Source organism: Ischnura elegans, chromosome 10 (assembly GCF_921293095.1).
Source record: "Ischnura elegans chromosome 10, ioIscEleg1.1, whole genome shotgun sequence".
Taxonomy (NCBI): domain Eukaryota; kingdom Metazoa; phylum Arthropoda; class Insecta; order Odonata; family Coenagrionidae; genus Ischnura; species Ischnura elegans.
This window is the reverse complement of record NC_060255.1, coordinates 26,143,148-26,165,618: the sequence shown is the minus strand read 5'-3', so window position 1 is coordinate 26,165,618 and position 22,471 is coordinate 26,143,148. Positions and strand designations below refer to the sequence as shown.

At 36.8% G+C, this 22,471-nt stretch overlaps 2 protein-coding genes across 2 annotated transcripts; one reads left to right on the top strand and one right to left on the bottom strand.

Moving 5' to 3' along the window:
* Positions 1–1,801: 1,801 nt before the first annotated feature.
* On the bottom strand, positions 1,802–5,942 carry LOC124167363 (iron-sulfur cluster assembly 1 homolog, mitochondrial). Its single transcript, XM_046545369.1, has 4 exons — positions 5,756–5,942; positions 5,499–5,552; positions 5,311–5,416; positions 1,802–2,346 (listed from the first exon to the last, which is right to left on the bottom strand). Exons 1-4 carry the CDS (start codon positions 5,840–5,842, stop codon positions 2,198–2,200), a joined length of 396 nt encoding a protein of 131 aa, XP_046401325.1. The 5' UTR covers positions 5,843–5,942; the 3' UTR covers positions 1,802–2,197.
* A 470-nt stretch (positions 5,943–6,412) lies between these two features.
* LOC124167362 (formin-like protein 6) lies at positions 6,413–22,173 on the top strand. Its single transcript, XM_046545368.1, has 3 exons — positions 6,413–6,565; positions 7,951–8,025; positions 18,283–22,173. Exons 1-3 carry the CDS (start codon positions 6,503–6,505, stop codon positions 19,606–19,608), a joined length of 1,464 nt encoding a protein of 487 aa, XP_046401324.1. The 5' UTR covers positions 6,413–6,502; the 3' UTR covers positions 19,609–22,173.
* Positions 22,174–22,471: the final 298 nt, after the last annotated feature.

The following is a 22,471-nucleotide window of genomic DNA, read 5'->3' as shown; positions in this document are numbered from 1 at the left end:
TTAATGAGTTATCTTAAATTATTGTCCATGCTGAATTATATATGATATAAATAAATATTAGTTCATTCATCATGCTCAAATTCCTCCCCACAAGAGGTTACAAATGTAAGGGTTTGCTCATGCTTACCTTTATCTCAGCCACATAATTGCCTCCCTTTAATCCTCTGTCTTTGTATATCTAGTGTTATTTTGAGGATTAAAAAGATAAATTCGAAATAGCCACCAAGAAATTTTATCTGAGTTACCTGCAAATGGACTCAAATACTAAAAAATCTACAGGGAAGTTATTTTCCACTCTGCAGTCAGAGCCCAGATACCACATGTCATGCTAAGTCCTTTGACCATTGAAGCCTTCGAAGCATCCAATTTTTCAGGAAATCTTTAAGTGGCATTAGAGTCAAAGATTGTTGTTACAGCTAGAAATACATCCTCACAAGTGTAGTACAACATTCCTGAAGCAAACGATTAGATTGCCTGATTGGGAGGGACTCAGTTAAATGCCCTGGGACTTAGCGAACTCTCCATTGGTTTTTTGATCCACTGCACCAACCCCATTATTTAATAGGGTAGTTTCCTTCATCAAAGAAAACGAAAGGCATTGATTGCGATTCGTTACCCACCATTAGTGTATTCATAATATACAAATTAGGTATTTGGTTTTAGAAATCCCAGTTTAGATGAATGGCAAGGGTCAATTTTAACTACATTTGAAAAAGTCCAGATTGGTGCCCATGTGATGACACTCCACGTGGCTTAGGTCGGAAAGTTTCCTTCGTTTGATAAGGTATTAATAATCCTTATTTAAGCCAAGCGCTACCTGCTAGGAGCCTGCGTCATATCAGTGCTCAAAGCCTCGCCCCAAGGTCACCTTACTTGCGGCAGCGGGAACCAGAACGACGTCACACGGGTTTTTCCCAGCATTCATACTTAGCCGTTGCATTTTCGCACGCTTGAAAATTTTCACTTTTTATTTAATTACGAAAAATGGATATAGTCATTTAAAAATCTAAAAGCGTGAAATACGTACTCCAGGAGTAATAATCTTTCAATTTAGGAAATAAAAAAATAATAGGAAACCACCCTATTTGCCTAAGGCAAGCAAGAGCATCACAGCTAAGGTAAGAATGGTTGCCTGTCCAACTTCAGTCTCAGCCCAAAATTGCTTCATTTTGGTGACCTTATGGAAACCAATGTGTCTATGCCCTCTGAGGCAAGAACTGAACATTTGAGTATCAGTTATCGGCTTTTTAAAGGAAGTAACACCACACGATACACAAGTTAACCAGCATAATAACCTGCAAGAGCATTTATTTCAAAAGGCAACAATTTTTTACCTTGACCTGGATTTGAACCCATATGAGAGTTCAGGGATCTGAATTTATAGCAGATCATGGGCATTTTTTCCCCTGTGGAACTTTTGGTTCCTTTTTTCTTGTAAATCTATCTCCCTATTGTTCCAGCAGAACGAATGAAAGTATGTGATGCTACTCCATTTATTTACCTCATACCATTTTTCTCTCCTAAAATTAAAATTTCAAAACTTGAAACATTCTGAACATACCAATTGTGTGGCTAATTAACAATTTGGTTATTTCCCGACACTATTGATAACACATTATTTGATACACAAATGGTTTTGCTTGCCTGCAGAGTGCAAGATTAAAAATCTCTTGAATATTAAGAACCTGGCAATTTGAAAATTGTTCACATGGAACTTCAAATAATAAAAATGATACAATACCTAATCCTGCCACAGTAAATTATGCTACAACCCTTCAAGTGCATGGAAAATATCACAACATACATAACGTATTTTGTTTTATTGCAACAAATGTTTTATGCACATGATACAGATTCCACTTATAATGTAACCTTGAAGGCCATGGTCAAAGTTTCAACACATACCAAAGCTAAAGGCATCACCATACCTATATCATGAGTGATTAACTGCAATTTTTTCAGTCAAATGAGAATCATCCTCATTCAATGATATAAAATAGCCCATTTAAATAATTAAAACACCAATTTCATCTGGAGTACATTTTACGAGGCCATTTTCAAGAGATTACATTTGTGGAAATAAACATGAGGAACTGAACATTACGCAGTTATATATAACATTTCAAGTGTCAACAACAATAATTAGCAACATAAATAAATTGTACTATCTATTTACACAATATGGCCAACTCAACTGTCAAACTGAAAAGCTTTCCCCACATCCACATGTGCCTTTAATGTTAGGGTTGTTAAACACAAATTCTGATGACAAATCAGACTCAATGTAGTCCATTTCTGTTCCCAGTAAGCTCAGCTGTGCCTTTTTGTCTATTATAACTCGCACACCTGGAACATACAGAAAACAACTGTAAACATTTGAGTAAAAACGAAAGTACTCGAGGGAATTATTTTCTATGGCAAAATTTCCAATTATGATTGGCATTAGTATTTTCTATGTAAGTAGAACTATTGATTTTCCGAAAATGTTTATAGAATACACTGCAATGAATATAATACTTATATAAACTTACTATAACAAAAACATACATAACGATCTGCCTTGCGTTAAGGAGAAACACACGGTCACAAAATTTATAAATCTTTGGAGAATGATACCATGAATGAATGGTAATAAAAGTACGAGTATTTGACCAAATAAATGATGAAGTAGCAGGAATATTCAGCATTGAAAGTAAAATGTGTAGAACATAGAATTTTGTTCCCTTTTAATGAAGGGCTTTAAAATATAAACTTTCTGTCTAAAAGGAAGTTAAAAAATGCTGCAGATGATCCAGATGCCCGATCCCATGATCTTAATAAAGTAAACTAATCATTACAACACCTAATCATTAACTAATCAAAGGAATTATTACATTTAATTAAAGATACTGATTGGTTCAGCTACATTACACTTAGAACTGAGTTGGAAACAAAGCCAAAAAGAATTATGTAGTACTAAATAATGAATACAAAAAAACTTTTATCGAGCATAATATACATTTGATAGTTAGATTAGTGATTTTATGGGATGATTAAAATTGAGAAATCAATTCCTGATGCCTCTTGATAGCAAAGAAAAGCAGTAAATCTACATTATTGGCTTAAGATTTACTGGGAATTTTTGCCCTGATGGAGGATGCATAACTGTTCGGTAATTTCTCTATTCACATAAAGTTAACAATAGTATCATCACACATCTCAGCAGGGCTATGAGCAGAAAAATAATCGCTCAAGGAAACTACTCAGTCAAAATTATATAACAAAGCAGTGTCAAGATAACTAAACTGATTAAGATCATATTGGTGCTTTGAAAAATAGGATTTATCGCCACAATTCATCCACATCTACATAATACCCATTGAGCCACCACCACAAAGTTTGGCAGGGGAAGAGTTCTCACTAAAATGGCTCTTGAAGAAGAAAACATAAGGAGACATTTCCAATGCATTATGAGGCACAGGAAGGATTTATGCAAGCAGAATTTTTTTAAATGGATGTTACCATCAATGTTTACTTTAATTTCAAGAAGGAAAGCAGTGACCAATGTATAAGAGTTCATGGAGGTGCACTTTAAAAGTTCTATCACACAAAATATTGGGTTAATTCCAGCCATAATAAAAATTGCCATTAGGAAAATAGTATAAATTATTATACTCAGGTTTAACCCCTTCCAATTCAATTTATTTGCTGAATATCATACTCCTATCCTCTATTATTTTTTCTGTGATTCTTTTCAAATGGAATGATACTTTGCAGTTTGAAATGAACATAACTGAAATAAAAAGTTATTATTATTTCAAATTGTTCACTAACGAACCCACTCCCCATGGGGACATCAAGAACACAGTTCTTACTATTTGTATAAATTCATTTTATTCCTTCCAATGCATCATATTTCATGACATATGAGTTCAATTTGTGCTTCATGGGTGTTTTAACATTATTAAAACTTCCAAAACATTTATATTTTTCTCTTAACTAGTGCTAAAATTGTGATAAGCTGATGATAAGTTACACTTGTAACTACCCGACTTGGCATGAGAAGTTAATGAAGAGCTAGACTTGTCATTTCAGGGAAAAGGGTTTATTTGGTGGAATTTTTCAATTATGCTGATGAAGAATACACTAACTGTATTAATTTTCCACACATAATTCAAACACCAACCTACATTTCCAAAGATAACCGTCATTCTCAAGGTGAGAATGACTTGATCATTTCAATTCATCGATTTGCAGCATTTCACCTTGAGAAAGGCAGTTATGAGTTGAAACCTAGGGTGTTGTTTAGTGCTGAGACATACATAATTCTTCTATCATCAGGACAATAGTAATCTCAGTGATAGCTGGTAATGTTGGTATATTTTTCTGATCAATATATTGTTTATCGACTAAAGCCAACATATACATATGCACCTTAATTTTAGAATGAATGCGAAGGCTGTCAAAAGGAACCATGGCACGAGTACCATCTTACCAACCCCATTTAACCTGATTTATGCAGGTGACTAAAGCACTACAGTGAAGTAATAAATTCCAACCTATCCCGCCATAGCCCTGACCGAACATAGCTGGACTATTGCGATCCTACAAGAGCTGGTGCACCATTTCCGTGACACCGTTGCCCACTAAGCTCATACACCCTGATACACATAATAAGAAATTGTAATGCATGAATCATTATCATAACCTTGGAAGTAGTAAGGTAAATATAGGCATAGGGTGGATCTGTGGAGGGCAAATTTCACAATTCTTGACATAAATAGGAGGGATGTTGATAAAATTTTTATCAAAACATAAAGTGACAACATATAATCATACAAATCCGGAGAACAACGTAATTAAAGAAAATGTAGAGAATTAATTTCACATACAAACCGCACCAGCAACATGAACTTAAGATAAAAATAATGACGGGAGGTCTGGTCAAACATAAAGCAAGGTCAGCCTGGTTTCAAAACAGCAGCTTCGTGCAGTACGTTTCTGCATTATAGTATCCAGATTGTGAAGACTGGCATGCGATATACATGAACAAATGCTATAAAATTGAATAGCTAAAACCTCGGGTACCACAAGAAAATAAATGTTAGATCATTCGCAAGGCATAAATGCCCAAGCAAGGTCAACAGAAAGATCAATTTCCTAGCATTCTCAGGAATTGGGAATCGTGACAGAATTCACAAGTTACGCAACATCAACTACGCATATAAGATAATTTGGAATAGATGCATGTTCTAATTTCGTATTTCTCGCAAAATTCGTGGCTATTCAGGACAAGCTTTCGTGAACCAATTAGTGGTTATTATACATTACCATCTTGGATGACTTCTTCATCAAACTTTCCTTTTTCTGTCGCATAATCGAGGGTGTAACTCAACCCATTGCAGCCTCTTTGCCTGACCCCAACTTTCAATCCAACCTAAAATTCAGATTTTCCTGTTATGACAATTGCCAACAAGTGCGTCAATTTCTCTACATCGATGTATTATTAGGCGACTTACGTATTCAGATTTTCCATTAAGTATCTCTTTGATTTTGTTGACAGCTGCAGGAGTCTAGAAAAATAAGATACTATTAATTATTCCAAGAATTGACCAAACGGTTAGCGCAAGGCATTCGAGCTACTAAAAACTTACAACTATCTACCAGCTAATACTCTTCACTTGTAGAAATGATAGATATTAATGCGTTTTTACACAAAAATGAAACGCATGCCTGAATCAATAAACAATTCAATAGATTACATTTAGATACTGACCAAAACCAACGCTGCACGAGCAGGAATAGTCCTTCTTACACCAGCAACTGCTCTCACAGTTGCCGCGGCAACTAATTTACTCGCCATTTCTAATTTCTGTCATCATATGAAAACAAAAACGCATCATAATTGTTGAACTACTACGACGTAACTTTTCGCTGTTTTCTACTTTATTTGACGCTTGAATGCAAGTTAAAAAGCAAAATTAATATTTGAAGCGTGCAGAAAAACCTACGAAGTTAACACAACAATTTAAGAAAAATGATTTCACAACATGGGCAGTACAGTGAAATAAAATTTGTAACGAATAGTATTTTATCAAAATTCAAACGAACAATACCCATAAATTCACATTATTAGTGATTCCGTGAGCAATGATAGATGCGGGGATTTGGAATCAGACGACTGCTAGATTTGCAGAAGTTGCTACAAAATTTTTTTTGGAATATCTCAAAAATGAATTGGAGAGATCATATGCGCTAAAAGTACACGTTCATCCGTATTCAAAGTGACTTAATATCGACAGATTTAGGTCCAGAAAGTGGGCATAATAAACTTTTCCAATAAACAGTGACAGCAATGGACGGCCTCATCGACACGGCGCTGACGTCACATTCGGATAGCCTCGGAACCGGTCGCAAGCTTATATTATGCTCCCAGAATTCCTCAATAGTACATGTCCGCCATAAGTGCTGGTGGCTGTACGTTAGTTGCGGTGCTGGACAGTCGTAAACCCAGTACGGCCTCATGCAGCATTCTCCATCGGAGATCAAGGAAAAGTTACTGAAGGCATTGGACAAGGAATACAATGTAAGGACTTAAATATGACTAGGAAGCAGAAATAGCACAACCAGTTAGGGTTCCTCTGAACTAGGCGTTGAAATGCACTGTGAAAGTGGCGTGTATGGCCCAACTTAAGGCTTCGACTTTCGAGTATTTTAGAGCAAAAGTATATCGCATAGGGACGTAAGACGCCCGCTATTGCAGTCAGCAAAATTCGAAGGTTCGGTTTAAGCCGTTAAAATGGTTGAGAAGATTGGAAGAACCGTTTAAACTATAAGTGAAAATTCGCCTTACGGAGCTGAAGAAGTTGATGTCCTACCCCCAGTCCAGCTCTCATACGCGGCACGGAGCATGCGTAGTGAAATCTATTTGAGAAGATACGGGCCCTTCAATTTACCCCTGGCTGACATACCCCAATATGGGTTTTTCCTTGTCTAGAACTCTTCATGCAATATTTGATCATTTAATCTTATTTGGGGGCCTTCGTATTTTGGCCCCAAACCTTTTGTGTCACTACATCAGAATTTAAATCAATTTTTGTTGACATGAATTTTAATTTTAGTTGGTCTTTTTTAGTAGGAATCAGTGTAGAGTTAACGTAAATATTCTTCTAACGATGACACAATTGCGAAATGTTGTCATTACGACAACTACCGTATGGGTGGAATACATCGGTCATTGCCGCTGCTTATGTCCGAATTTCGTCTACAAGGTGTGGCTCATCGTGGATGATTTTCCCCATTTTTACGCATTTGTCCTCAATGTGCCCTGAAGTTAATAAAGAATGAAATTTATCTGAGCAATCATTTTCTACGTGCAGGATGCTACTGATTTACTTAAGAACTCTTTGACCATTGTTATTGTGTTTTTGTTCATTATATGCCTTTTTGAGATGGTTTTAATAATTAGGCACCCATAACCTAATAATATGTATGCCTTACATTTCCGACGTCACATGTAGAAATGAATTACATTTAGGTCCTGATGTTTATTAGCTTGTACCCTTAGGTCAGTTGAAATATGGGATTAACTATTTTCTACACATTGTTTTGTATTATCTGTACTTATGGTTGAATTCTTATGTGTTCTAACTGTAAATTCATGTTACTTTAAAATTACCCGTAGTATTCCAAAATGACTTGCAAAACAATTATCTTTATGAAGCCATCATTGTTGTTTGTACAGAGCATTTATGTCAATATCTCGGTAATAGTTTTTTTTTGTGGCAATGATTGAAACAAGGGGATAATGAAATGAGCAAATAAGGAAACTTATGCATAGCCATGAAACGAAGTCTGTGTTCATTACATATCAGTTGATCCAAATGATTCGGGCTACAGATAAGTTTGCATTTGCATGTACTACATGAACTCAATATGGCATTGATCCTATTTGTATTTTTGATGTTTTAGGTGGTGGACATGGCAGCCGTGGTTGAAATTATATCTATTCTTGAAAAGACTCCTATCACAAAGGAAGCACTTGAGGTAATGTATTCCTGTTATTATCAGTGCATTATTATTTTTGCATCACTGCATATTATTATTGTCGGTGCAATTTTAGAGTGTATTAGAAATTTCCAGAGATTTATTTCATAATGAATGTAATCTATGCTTAAAATATTATTGAAATGTGTGGTATGTCCCTCAAATCAGATAGCCTCAAGGTGTCCTTCCATGATTCATGAAGGAAATACTACCTGTGTCATGTATGTCTTGTGGTTCAGTCTGACAGAATGTGTTTTTGTAGTTATAATTGTGGTATCTTATGAGCTACCATTAAACCTGCTATGAATGGATTATATGAATAACCTTCTATCGTGGAGGTTACCTCATTTCATCCTGTGCATTAAGGAATTATGATCGTCATATCATTTTTTGGGAGTCGGGTATGGAATTGTTTGTTTGGTCTTTGAATTTTGAGATTTCATTCTAATGGTAATAGATGATCATATGATGAGTGTGATGGTCAAGGGATTCAAATTCTCTCCATTACCCCCAAAATGTTTTTGGTGATTGTAAGAGTACCTTTTCCAAGGGAACCCTCATTAAAATTCCCTTCGATAGTAATAAACCCTCCTGCATAATTTATAACTGGCTACTCCCTTGATTATGGATATCATTTTTTGAATATCCAGCTCTCCCCCTTGTATTATGCTGCTGACCTAATGACATATTTTAGTTCAGAACATCCCTTTTTAGTTGCCAGATTTCTCAATTTAACCATGAGAAGTAATGGGGTTGTTTGCTGTGGCCCAAAATCTCAGATCATGGGAAGAATTTGGTTGATTGACGGGAGAGATTGACAGATTACTAGCCTTGGTGGTAGCAGGGTAAAGTCCTTGACTGCAACACAAGAGGTCACAGGTTTGAGTCTTGCCTGGGTAGGTTACTCTTATCCAGGGGATGGATGTTTGTGTACATCAAATAGTTAAGCTTAAAACTCTAATGTGAAAGGCTAATGGTGCTGTCGTCGATGTTACAGGAATAAAAAATAGACAATTCATGGTGAAATAAAAACACAGTACTATTCCACAACCTTATATTTTTGCAGTCTACTAGTTTCAACGTTTACACCGTCATTATCAAGACTAACCAAAATAGACAAGTTTCAGAGATAAAAATGTCTTCCTCATTCACCCATTCTCTCAGTAGTTTGAAATAAAAAAATGAAAAAGTTGCCCCCCGCATTCATGATTTGGGGAACATCAATGGAGTCAGCATAATTTAACTTGTTCGGGGAGAACCACTCATTGTTGGATGGAATTTGTCACAATAGTTTAATCAATAAAGAAACCCATGAGGCCAAGGAGTAGGGGAGTTAAGGTAGCCCACACGGCAGGAGTCTGTGACTTCATCAGTTATTATGCAAAAGGGTCAATGCTATTTTTGCCCAAGTAGTGCGATTGATGTGAAGTAGGTGGACTGAGAAACATAGAAATATGAGTGTCTTTATTTTTCTAACTCTATCTTGTTCAACAAGAAATACACTTATGAACAAGCCCATTTTTGCATGTATAAATTATCATCATACAAATTATATGTGAGTTTTGCAAGTTCTTCCTGTTTATGATATCTTCACTCATTGTCAGTGGGGAACAGGATGACAAAGAAATGAGGTGTTTTCATTGTGTCCAATGTCATGTTGTGATTGGGAAATTAGTCATCTGCTCTTAGTTGCTATAGGTCATTGTACCTTAATTGTTTCATGTGGTTATGTTTTTCCAAAAAAAAGGACAGCATTACCCTTAGACCTTGTCATATTTCTGTGAAATTTCCGTGTGGAAATGCCTGAATGATTGAAATGTTGATGTTTCTTGTACCATTGCGAGTGCATCTAGATGGGTTCAAATTCACACCCTGAATCAAAATCTGTAATTGTTGTGTAATTACCTTAGTGCCACTCGATGTAGATTTTTTTTAGAATACCATGCAAAGACATGTTAACATAAAAAATAGAGACCAGAATTTTGTTCCTGGTTATGAACGCCCACTCTCTAAGTGATTTAAACCAAAGGTTGGTTTGGATTGGTGAGGTTAGAGCTTAACCCAGACTGTGCCACAAGCATGTGAATGTCACACATTCAGGGTAGGGGGACCAGTTCCTTTCCATGAACCACATCAGGGGCGGATCCAGGATTTCTTTCTGGGTGGGCACAAGCAAGGCCATATCCAGGATTTTGTTCTATGGGGGAGAGGGCACAAAGATACCTGGTAATACGAAACGAACGCAATGTATTGGGACCATATTAAGAATCTTGCTATTTTTTAAGGGTCTGGGGGGAGCACGTGCTCCCGTGCCTCTCCCCTAGATCTACCTGTGGACCACATCACTCGTTGAGGGTGTCCAAAGGCTTCAACTGGGATTTGAACCCATGACCCTTCAATCAGCAGCCAATAGCCAACACTCTTCCCACAAAAATAAAGCATATGAACAATAACGACCATAACAAAGTAACATTATTGTTAAAGTAATACTGTAGCACTGGATCTGGGGTTTAGGCTTATAATGCTGGGCCTTGGTTCTTGTAGGTGCAATTGTTTTTGGTGCTTCAGTTTCTTAAATCACTGATACAGTGTGATGGTTAGCAATTTCAGTGATGTAGTGGTGTTGTCAAAATGTAAATTTAAATGATTTGTGGTGGCATGCAGTACAAAAAAGTAACTGTGTATGTTTTATTCCAGAGATAAAAGTTCCAATGGCTGAAATTACTGCTAGTATTACTTCATTGTCTTGAAATACCTTATAACAATGTTTATACTCGTTTTTATTAATTCTAAACATATTCAGGGTTCATCCCAGTCAGGGAAATAAAAATTGGGACTTGAAGTGATGGGAATGTCAAGGAAAAACTCCTTAGGTACCTTTCTGGTCATTAAATACCTAATTTCAATGCAATGTTGCTGCGAGGAGGTTGATTGTTGCTGTTCTAGCCGGGTGGCATGGGGTAGCACTGTATTGACACTACTTGCTTTATTTCAGTTTACTTTTTGTTTCCAATGGAGAAAGAATATACAAGGGAAACTACAAAGGGAAGCTGTACAATTCATCCAAAACTATCATTAGTGAAAAGTGAGCATAACACAGTTTTTCCACAAATAGGAACGAGAGCCACTATAGAATCAGAGGCCATGTGCTAGCTAAGATTACTTGAACAATTAAGAACAGAAATCTTTCTGAGTGACACAGAGAACATCATCTTAGAACCTCATTACATTTCTATGTCTGACAGAAAGGATAAAATAGGAGAATATTTTGCCAAAAAGATAAGTATTGATGTTTTTACCCCCAATCAATACTTTTTATATGTAATAAATTTTTTTAAGGAGGAAGGACTTTTAATAAATTCTAGGTGGAACTCAATTGTCACATATCTTAGTTGTGCATCTACTTTTCTTTTTTGTGAACTGCTGATGTCATAAGGTTTCCTGCCTCGCGTTCATTGAGGTACCCTGAAAGCAACCTACTACCTAGTGTGTAGATACATATATACCTTGAACTATTTTTTTGTTAAAATCCTAGTTTATGGCTACTGTGCTTTTGATGCAAAGTCAGGGAAACTTGAAAAATTTGCACTGGAAATCAGGGAAATTGCAAATGGAAAGTTAATATGAACCCTGATATTTTAATTATTTTCAGAATGGATTCTTAAATTCTTACTCATTTTACTTGATTTCCATTATGTTTATGCTCTTTAAAGAGCTACTCTCCTGGGGCCGTATTCTGTATTTCGTCGGTACTGCACCAGTCGGTTTCCCTTCCCAGCCCACCGACAGCACATCATTCCGTACCGACAACGGCAAATTCAGCGACTCAGTATGGTCGTCGGTATCAAACCAGTCGGTACGGTTCCCCCTCCTTCTCAAACAGGGAAAATCCGAATATATCCGAAGTTAGAAGTCATCTAACATGTCTCCACCAATGAAAGAAGGGTAAAAACAAGTGAAGACTCATTGGCACAGTTTTTTGTCGTCATTCTCAATCTTTTTATTTGCGGAAATTACGACTTATTGCTAGATTAAGATAATCGATATTGGATAAGTTGTTAACAATGCTTATATAATGTGTGGTAGTAATGCTGTACCTACAGAATCGAAGGAAACAATATTACAATATCACAATATAGTTTGTATGTGATGGAGATTGTTGTTGATGGAATGAATTATTGAAACTATCCTTGAGATCGTAGTTTCTTTTAAATATTGGTTCTGTATAATGCTATTTATTCATGATTTGGTAATATAGTTGTCATTAAGTGAGTTCCGTCTAAATGTTATCAACGGAAGGTTATGCCATTGGCACCGTAGCAGACGAAAATAACATAGGTACCATGGAACGTGAACATAGGAGTCAAAAGCAAATGTAAAAGTCATATTAGAGGAACAAGTTAGGAAATTGTTATAAAAATATGGAGCTGGGTGTAATTAAAAGAAGTGTAATGACGAGGAAGTAAAGAAATTGTGATTGGGTGAAACACATATGTTTAAGTTGCGCATTCCAAGTGAGAGAAAATGATAATATTGCGGCAAACCTCATACTTATTAACAAATATCTTCTTTTATCGTCAAGGGAATCAATGGCTGACGATAAAATGAAATATAGTTGCCTGTTACAAATGAAAGAAACTGATGCCGTTGTGGCAAACTTCATACTTAAATAAAAAGATCTTATTTCTATGCCGAGAGAAACGCCAAATGATGATTGAGTGAAATAACAGTTGCCTATTCAGAGTGAGATAAAGTGATAACATTACGGCAAAACTCATATTTAATCAAAAATATATTTTTTATGTCAAAGGAGCAAATAAATGATGATAGAGAGAAATAAAGCCTATAACAAGCGAGTGAAAGTGGTAACATAAATGAGAGAAAGTCATTATATGTTAGCAAACCTCATGTTTATTAACCAATATCTTATATTTCTGTCAAGGTAATCAATATAGATGATGACACAGTGAATTATAGAGGCATATTCGAAGGGACAGAAAAAGATAACATTGCAGCAAACCTCATTATTTACTCGGTGATGAGGTAAAAACAAAATAAAACGTACAATGCACACCGGGGAGTTCATGAAACCCACGAGTCGGTGGCCGTACCGACACCTTTTTGCTGTCGGCACGGCTACCGACGATCTCCCGTCCTCACGCGGTGCCTCACCGATCGGGTTCGTACAGAATCGCACCACTTCTTGCCGGGAGTCGGTGAGACGTCGCACCCGATGAATCGGTGCCGCACCGATCGGTTTGGAGTTACAGAATACGGCCCCTGATCAGACTCTTCACTTGCCTTTTCTTTAAACTCTTACATAGTGATCATCTCATCAGCTCTTTGTGATACATGGACAACTCGATTGCTAATGCAATTCTCTTCCTGATGTATTTTCTGTTGTATCTGTTTTCATTTAATGTGCTTCCCAAATAGTTGAATTTCTCTACCTGCTCCAGTTTTTTCCCCTCCAACTCCTATCTTGAGGACTACATTCCTAGCTTGCAATGCTTAACAAAACCTTGAACGCTTCTTTTTTTTTATAATTTCTTTGGTATTTATATTATACACTAAGTGTGTTTTTTGCCTTTCGTCTGCTATAGGAAGTTAAATTCATGATGAAACAAAAAAGGAAAGACAATGGCAGGTTCCACAATTTAATAATTACTGCGACCGATTTCGTATTCATAGTATCATCATCAGGCACATTTGATAGAGTTGTATCCATTTATATAGTAGTCAGGAGGGAGGAGGGGAAGTTAGGGGAATGGTTGACACCGTCATGGATTGGGTGGTAGGGTGGGGAGGTTAAGGGGGAGTGGGTAGCAGCGTCAAGTCAGGGGCCAGTAGGAATGGGAGGGGAAGTGGAGTATGTAGGCGGGGGAGGAAGGGTGGAGTGGTCAGGGCTGTGAGGGAGACTTAGAGGGGTAGGGGGTAGGTTGAGAAAGCACACTGAGAATGAGGGAATTCCAAGAATACAATTGTTCGTTGACTAACATTAATGACGGGGAATTTTGGCCTCGAAGAATTTCTAGCTGCTCCAGGGCGTCGAGTCTGGCTCCGTTGCTGACTTTGTGGAGAATTTTTGGTTCAAAATTACTATCATGACCACATTCGATGAGATGTCTAGCAAAGTTCGAGAAAAGGTTATTGTTGATGAAACATGATTGATGCTCTTTTATCCTAATGTCGAAGTTTCTTCCGGTTTTGCCAACATAGGTACCATTGCAATCACGACACACAAGTTGATATACTCCACTCCGCTTCAAATCACTGATTTTGTCTATCAGATCTATCGATACTTTTGTAGCTTCTACTGGACCACGCAAAGACTCGCTCCCAGCGCTTCGGAGCACTGGTAGCTTGTACTGGACTACGCCTCTTACAGCCCTGACCACTCCACCCTTCCTCCCCCGCCTACATACTCCACTTCCCCTCCCATTCCTACTGGCCCCTGACTTGACGCTGCTACCCACTCCCCCTTAACCTCCCCACCCTACCACCCAATCGATGACGGTGTCAACCATTCCCCTAACTTCCCCTCCTCCCTCCTGACTACTATATAAATGGATACAACTCTATCAAATGTGCCTGATGATGATACTATGTATTCGAAACCGGTCGCAGTAATTATTAAATTGTGGAACCTGCCATTGTCTTTCCTTTTTTGTTTCATCATGAAGGAGTTCCATCATGTTTCGCCTGACACGATTGAACTTATTTTTCACTATTGTTTGCTGTGTCCTAATTATTATATATATTGACAAAAATATGATTTGCTTATAAATTCTATCAGGAAACAAATTTTGATGATTAGGCTCCATTGGTTAAACAGTCCTTGGATAGTCTTATTTATCCCTGGATAGTTTTTAGTCTATTTTGCTATCTTGTGTATTCTTATTAGGACATATGTGAAAAGAGTTATAGTTCTTAAATCCTGATTCAATATATGCAGCTAAAAGTTATTTACAGTAGAAATAATAAGTAAAAGTCAAGATCCATAATGATTCTTTCTTGCATCTTAACCTACAAAGAGGAAGCTAATATGCAGGAAATCATGATAGCTTGAAAAATTTGCAGCTTTTTGACCTCTTAACTTCTGTTCTTCAAGAAACAACCATTGTGGATTAATTGGTGATTTTAAAAGGAACTCCGTTGCATTTCATAGCAATTTATATCCATCCTATAAATTGATGATTAGTAGAATAAATTTTTGCCTTATCCACCAAACAGAATAATTGTTTCATTATTCATGGTTCTCACTGTATTTCGCTTCAGTCATAAGGCCAACTATGGTATTATTGTTTTTGTAATATGTTAATCCTACAGAAGGAATACCCTTATTTTATTACTTGCAGTTCCTAGTCATCTGTTGAAACATCTTCCATCTTTTGCTTTGGTTACCATGTCAAGTATTCACTTAAGTATGGATGCTATGTTACTGCAAAATTTTCAGGCCATTTTAAGCAGTTCGGCAGCTCTGTCTGCGTCCATGTAATAATCAATTGTGGTAATACTATTAAAGACAGCATAATACAGTTTGCAGTTCATCCAAAGCAGGGGTGTTCAACCATTTTTAATGCAAGGGCCAAAAATTGATTTCACATCGTCCGGAGGGCCATAATGCTCCATGTCAGTGTATCACCACATAAATAAAATTAAAAAAACATAATTTCAAAGTTCAGTAATCTTTATTGGTTAATAAGGTTAATCGATCAATGTGATTTTTGACTTTGTTTATTTTGACGAGTGTGTCGATAATTGGTTTTATTTTTGTAGTTATTATACAATACTTTCTGTTGCCTTCAGGGGTTGCAAGAAATTAGCTAGTGGGCTACAGGTTGAAGACCCTTGATCTAAGGCCTCTATCCAGGCAAACCAAGACTAAAGCTGCAGATTCTTAGGCACTGATTTTATAAATTCTCGCTTTTACGGAAGCAATGTGTCCACCGCTATTTGCAATGTTGATTGCGTTTGAGTTTGAAAAATAAATACATTGTTATTTTTTATTAAGTTAATCCCAGAACTCCGGTTGAGTAAGAACTATGGCAGCTAAAATTTCAGTGGAACACTTCTGGTGTCGTCAGAGTAATAATGAATCTGTCAATAATAATTGGGGCAATATTGCTCTGATTACGTTGAAAGAATGTTCCATGGAAACGTCAGCTGCTAAAATTCTTTTTAAGCTAATATCCGTCAAAGTACTAATGTGCATAATTTGCCGGAGAAAGGACCAAATCTCTTATCAGACATGTATGTTTCCATTGTTTTATCTAATTCTATTACTTGAGCTATTCTATATTTCTAAAATCTATGGCCTTGACCCTTTCATATATAAGTAGGTGATGCCACTTGCTTCAACTGAGTAGGTTACTGCTTCTCAATTAAACTTTTCTTCCTCACATTCATCTTGTGGGATTTGAGTTCTTCATACTCCTGTGAGTGATTCATTCCTTCGTTAAGGGCTTTTAATGGCTGAGTTAATCAACCAAGACATCACAGAACTTTTCCTTGTACCTACCAAATTATTTTCATTGATTTAGATTTCCATTCTGAGGGAAGGCAAAATTTAAGCATATTTACTTACAAATTAAAGAATATAAATTATTCATCTCCAACCATTTTGTAGAAGCATATCTTGTTTATAAAGAGAAGGATGGATGTCTTTATATTTAATTTGATGTACTCCCGTAACTGATTGAGTACATAAATGCATACATGGCCAACAAAATGACCTGAAAAATTGTCTGAAATGTTACATTTCAACATTTTGCTTATTATATAAATTTCTCTGATCTTGTGTTTGTTTGAAGGCTACATTGAATTTTCAAAAATATCGATAGAGTTATCTTATGGTACACATCATTTGAACTAGGGCATTATTTGTTGATACGCTCACATGGGACACGTTTTTTAGGAAGGGAATACTCATATATGGAAGCAATTGATGATAGTGAAACTAATACTTACTGGAATAAATATATCAGCTGGGATGCTAGCAATGACATTGGATTTCCAGTGTGCTTGCATCCCAGCACACAATATTTGACCTGTGCCAGGTAATGAATACTCATTAGACATAGATATTTTTAGGAATTAGGTGATATCATTTCCCATAGGATTCAAGCACCTAGCAGATGAAATGTAATGTATTTTGACTTAAAATCTATTTCCATGATTGATTGATTCCATTTTTGTTGATTTCTTTTCCATCTGTCCATAATCATTCCCTGTGATTAGAGTAATAAAACCATGAGGAAATTTTATGTGAAGTGTTGGAAAATATTATCATAAAATAATAGGGGACTTCAATTGAAATATCAAATGTGATTGAACATGAGATGAATATTTAAAAAATAGATACGAATTATTTGGTGGTCTGACCTCTTTGCCGAACAAAACCTCCACTATCAGTCAGTATGCATGACATTCAGACCATTTTGTAGGACATGCATAGGCTGAGGGAATTAGAAGGGGTTTGTGCTTGGATGAAAATGTTGATGGTGCCTGTATAAGGGTATGATTAAGTGTAAGAATAATTTCATCAATCATAAATGAATATGCAAGTAGGAACGTTTCTCGGTTGTAAAGTTGGATTCAAGTTTCAATGTCCTCGCTATGGGTACCCTTCTTGAGAATCAATATCTTGGAATTATAAATATCCCCATTCCATGATAACAGTACCCAGGAGTCCAAGCTGAAATGTGAGACTCTATGGATGCTTGAATGCAGTGCGAAATATGAGAATCATTCCTGCACTTTTTTTCTGTAGCTATCACATCTCATGATGATGACTAGGCTATCAGATGAATTCCTAATTATGTATCATCCTGCATGTATTCTGCTAGGAAAGCTCCAAGTAATACTTCATAGATTTCATTTTTTCAATTTTGTCAAGGAAATAACTGTGTAATCATTGTAATAACTCCATGATTGTCGAATCAACCTCTTTATTAGTGTGCATTTTTGACTTCTACAGTTCACCCAGTGCTTCTCTGTGTGTACATTTAATTTATTATAATAGTTGGCCATCGTATATATTAATATATGCTTAGCACCGAGAAGTTTTAAAAGGTGCATTTCTTTTGTCTCATGGTGGATTGTTAACATTTCAATATGTGTAGCACAACTGAATGCAATAATTAAATTAGCTGATGTGTGTTGGTTTGATGGAATATGTGATTTCCTATGTCCTCTAGTTGAATACTTGTAAGTATGTAAACTATGGTGTACTAATGATCTATTTTTTCATTACAGACTACAAGACTTGGAAGGTATATCAATGAACTTAGACGCAAAACTACCAATGAAGTCCTTGCCAAAAGAGCAAAGGATCTTGTCCGCAGATGGCGTGACATGATCCTACCCCAGGAAGGGAGAGAGCCTCCTCAAAGTTCACATCCCAGTGGAGGCCCAGGCTCCGTGAATGGAGGGGGAATAGGGAACATTTCTAGTGCCACGGGGGTTGGAGGAGGTGGTGTGGTCCCAGTCAGCCCAGCCCTTGTTCCCTCGTCAAATAATGCACGATTTCCACTGCCCACGAGGACGACAGCCCATCATCCCCCTCACCCAAGTCCTCCCCCCACTTCCACGGCGGGCGGCACAAGCCCTGGACTCCCTGCCCCTCCACCACGAAGTCCCGCCTCGCAGCCTTATGCCCCAAATGCCGAGGCAGCCTCACGTACTCACGCCTCTAATAAGAGGCTCCGGAAAGAGTCACCCATGGTATCTCCAGCAGTGGTTAATGGTGGTGCCCCATGGGTGGAAGCTGGCGAATCAAGTCGGGACAGCTTTGACTCAGCGGGTAGTCCCGCAAGGAAAAAGAGGCGGAGAGGTGGAACTAGGTCAGGGTGCTTGGCAGCAGAGACTCCACCTCCTGTTGTGCCTGGTATCTCAGATAATGATATTGTGAAAGAAAAAATAGCCTCATTTGTTAGGACTCCACGGTTGAAAACTACGCAGGAACTGGTGGCTGGCCTTCAGGCTGGACATGGAGGGGTAGCATCTGCTGGCACAGTGGACGAAAATAGACAAGGACCAAAAAGGGCCCCTCACAGGACGCTCAACTCCATTGTTTCTGGTGATAGGCGAGACATGAGTGAGGTCTCAAAGAACAAGAGTGAGCATATGGAGAGGTTCCTCCAGTCAACCGTCACAGGAGTAGGAAGTGGGGAAGGGGACGAGGAGATGGATAGGTCACGTATTGATGTGAAGGTGGAACAAGGCAGTGTTCTCAGTGAGAAGGAAATCACAAGGACAACCACTTTGCCTGTTGCTGTCACAACAGACAGCACAGTGGAAGAAATTTTGTCCAGGCTTCCTCCCATAGATCCCCATGTCCTTTCTGAAGAGGAAGAGGATGTGGAGGTTGATGTAACGCCATTATCTCCTGCTTCACGAGAGAGGGAAGCAATGGAGCTCCTTGAGAAAGTGTCTAGTGGAGAACAATTGGAAGGGGTGACTGGGAATTATGGAGTGTTGCCTGAGTCAGAAAGAGTCTTTCGGGAATGGCATGAATGTGTTTCCTTACCATCGCTGGATGGAGATTTGTTATTGGCCCTTCCTTACACAGTGGTTGATTGATGTCAACCAGAATGACCCCCTAAATTTAGCCCCAGTTCAAATTTATGGTCCTCTATCTTTCCATGTGTACTTCTGGAATGCGTAGAGCAGATGCACATTCATAATATGTCATGTGTGTGCAGTCAGCAAGAATAAAATTTTGCCATAAAATTTGTATAGGGAAGGGTTTCCACCCGTCAGCTGCTAATGTGTGAATGTGTGAGAGAGTATGTTTCTATGATTCTGTAAGTTCTACAGGTAATGTTTAATAGGGGAAATATTTTTTACCTTCAAGAGAACCCCTGCTGTCTTGAATCCCATAAATATTTGAATAAGTTTTCAACATTTTAAGTGCAGAATTCAAATTTACTTTTTTATCGAAATAAATTGGCAGGAACTATTGTCAACATAATGATGAAGAGTGACTTCATTGAACTTCTTTCTAGCATCCTTGCTCATTTTGGGCTTTATTTTTAAGGTTATCCATAATTTTCAAGCATTGTGGCTTCAATTTATTTTTCTGTCATTACTTGTTGAATGTTATTAGAATTTCATTGCTCGCATCTCAGCTAGTTGCATTGTCAGTATTGAGTACATATATCAGATGCCTTGAAATGCTATTGTCTGTAAAATCTATTCATCTTTACTTTCTATGAATATCCTGAAAATCACAATTCGGAACTCAGGTCATATTTTATAAATACCGGGACTTCCTGCTCAAAGATATATTTTGTAAGTTGGTATAGAAATACATTTTTCATTCAGAATGATTATGAATGGGCACTGGGTATTTGGTTGACATATTCATTGTACTTAAAGTATATATGTTGCTCAATTTTGAAAAATGCTGTTCAAATAACAAAACTATATTTGTAATTCAAATTGTTCCTGTCCAGTTAGGTGATATAATATTTATACCATATTAAGGGTGATGGCTTTTATAGAATTTTGTTGCTTGCATGGTATGAACCTGTTCTGTTATTGGATTTGTTAGTTACAACATTCACACATTGAATATTGCTTTTCTTGGATGAAATCAACTTTTATACAAGTTTTATATATTTAATTGTGGATTTCTCGAGAGTTATTCACTTATTAAGAATACCTATATTTGTCAAAATCAAGGTAGTTACCTGAGAAATGCAATGTAGTAATGACAGTACATGACAGTGTTGCACCTGAACCATTTCCCTATGGTGTGCCTTATTTTCATTTGAGTATATGGAAGCAGTAGTTAATGAAACTTTTCATGTAAAGTTCTCATCTTTGGATTTACATGGCTGTGCCTTTTTCGAAGCTATAAAGGGCAATGAAATGCCAGTTTGCTATTATAAAAAATAAATTTTTTATGGGATAATAATAGGTTAGATGGAACAAAATGATACACCTTTATTAAAAGTTTTATACAGTTTTGGGTGTCATGTCAAGTATATAGTTAACAACTTTTTATCCAAAAAGTAATTTTACTGGACTAGATTTTTTCTTTTAAATGCTGATTGAGTATAATTGGCTCAGAATTTTGGCTTAATTTTCTTTTCTTTGCCTGTAATTACTCTATACCGTTTAAATAATGATTGTTCTTGCCTCTGGTGTTATTCGGGATATTTCACAAATTCTTTTGTAACTCCCATTTCTTCATGACCATGCTTCTGATATATTTTGCTCTCTTTATTGAAGTCTAAAAAGCCCATCAAGTTCTTATTATTGAATTTTTAACTGCTTGCATGGGAACTTCGACTACTAACAATATGTTGAAATATTTTCATTATTAAAATTCAGTAAAAGCACAACTAGCTTTTAACTTCTCTTTATGTTACAGAGTGAGCTTGAAAAATGTATTTTACTGGTTATACCTTTATGGGCTAAAAGGACTTGGCAGGGTAAGCTAATGCTTCTCAATTCAGTATTTATTTCTTTATTTGAGAATGGTGTGATTGTGTGTCTGGTTGTATGTTGAAGTAGCTGACGGGGAAAATGAAGAAAAGATCTTTCTTTCTCTTTTTGTTGTAGTTGCTGTGATCATAAGTCATGGGTGACAGTAGTCCTTGTGATTTCTTTTGTGAGGGTTCCCGAAGGAAAGATTGAAAGTACATATTTTTATGGTTCATAAAATGGGGTCCAGGATTTTAATGAAGCTTGCATTGGGGCAGTTGAGAACAGTGCCAGTAATACAGGGTTGGATGAACTAAAATACTTTGATAACTGCAGAGAGAATGTCCTTTTAAAAATGTGTCTTCTCTGTTATTTGGAAACCAAATATTGAAGTGTCTTCTTTGCCTTGTATAACTTTCCCTACAATTACAGTCCATAATCGTTACCTCTTTTCTGTTCCAAGTTTATAGGTTGCAAATGTGTAGCCTTTCTAGGGATATTGTATCCTGAAATGTTTAGACATCCGTGTGAGCCCTGACCCTCATTCACGGACAAAATGTTATGTTGATACAAGATGGATGATTCCAATGCTATTGTAATTATGATATATTTTATGATTTCGTTCATTTTGTACTTGAAACTGTACACTCAGTGAAGCGGTGTGATAAATGGCACCATATTGGTGACACGTTGAATTAAAGAGATGAAAATATATATTCACTGAATTTTAATTGTACATATATTATTTCCTCATGCAAACTGATCATTTTATATGTATAAAGTGGATCAGAGAAATCTAGTTCAAGCCGTGAAAGTTTGTTTTTTTGTAGAAATTTATTCATTTGGATGCTACTTTTTTTAGTTTCGGAATTCTGTCAGCTTTTATGGTTTCACCAATTTTTTTTTTTGCTGAAATATGGTCATTTATTTATATTGAAGGTTTTTTAATCTGAGGTTTGAAATGTTCTAATCTACGGATGAAGAAATTATTCATTTTTATGGTAGGCTTAGG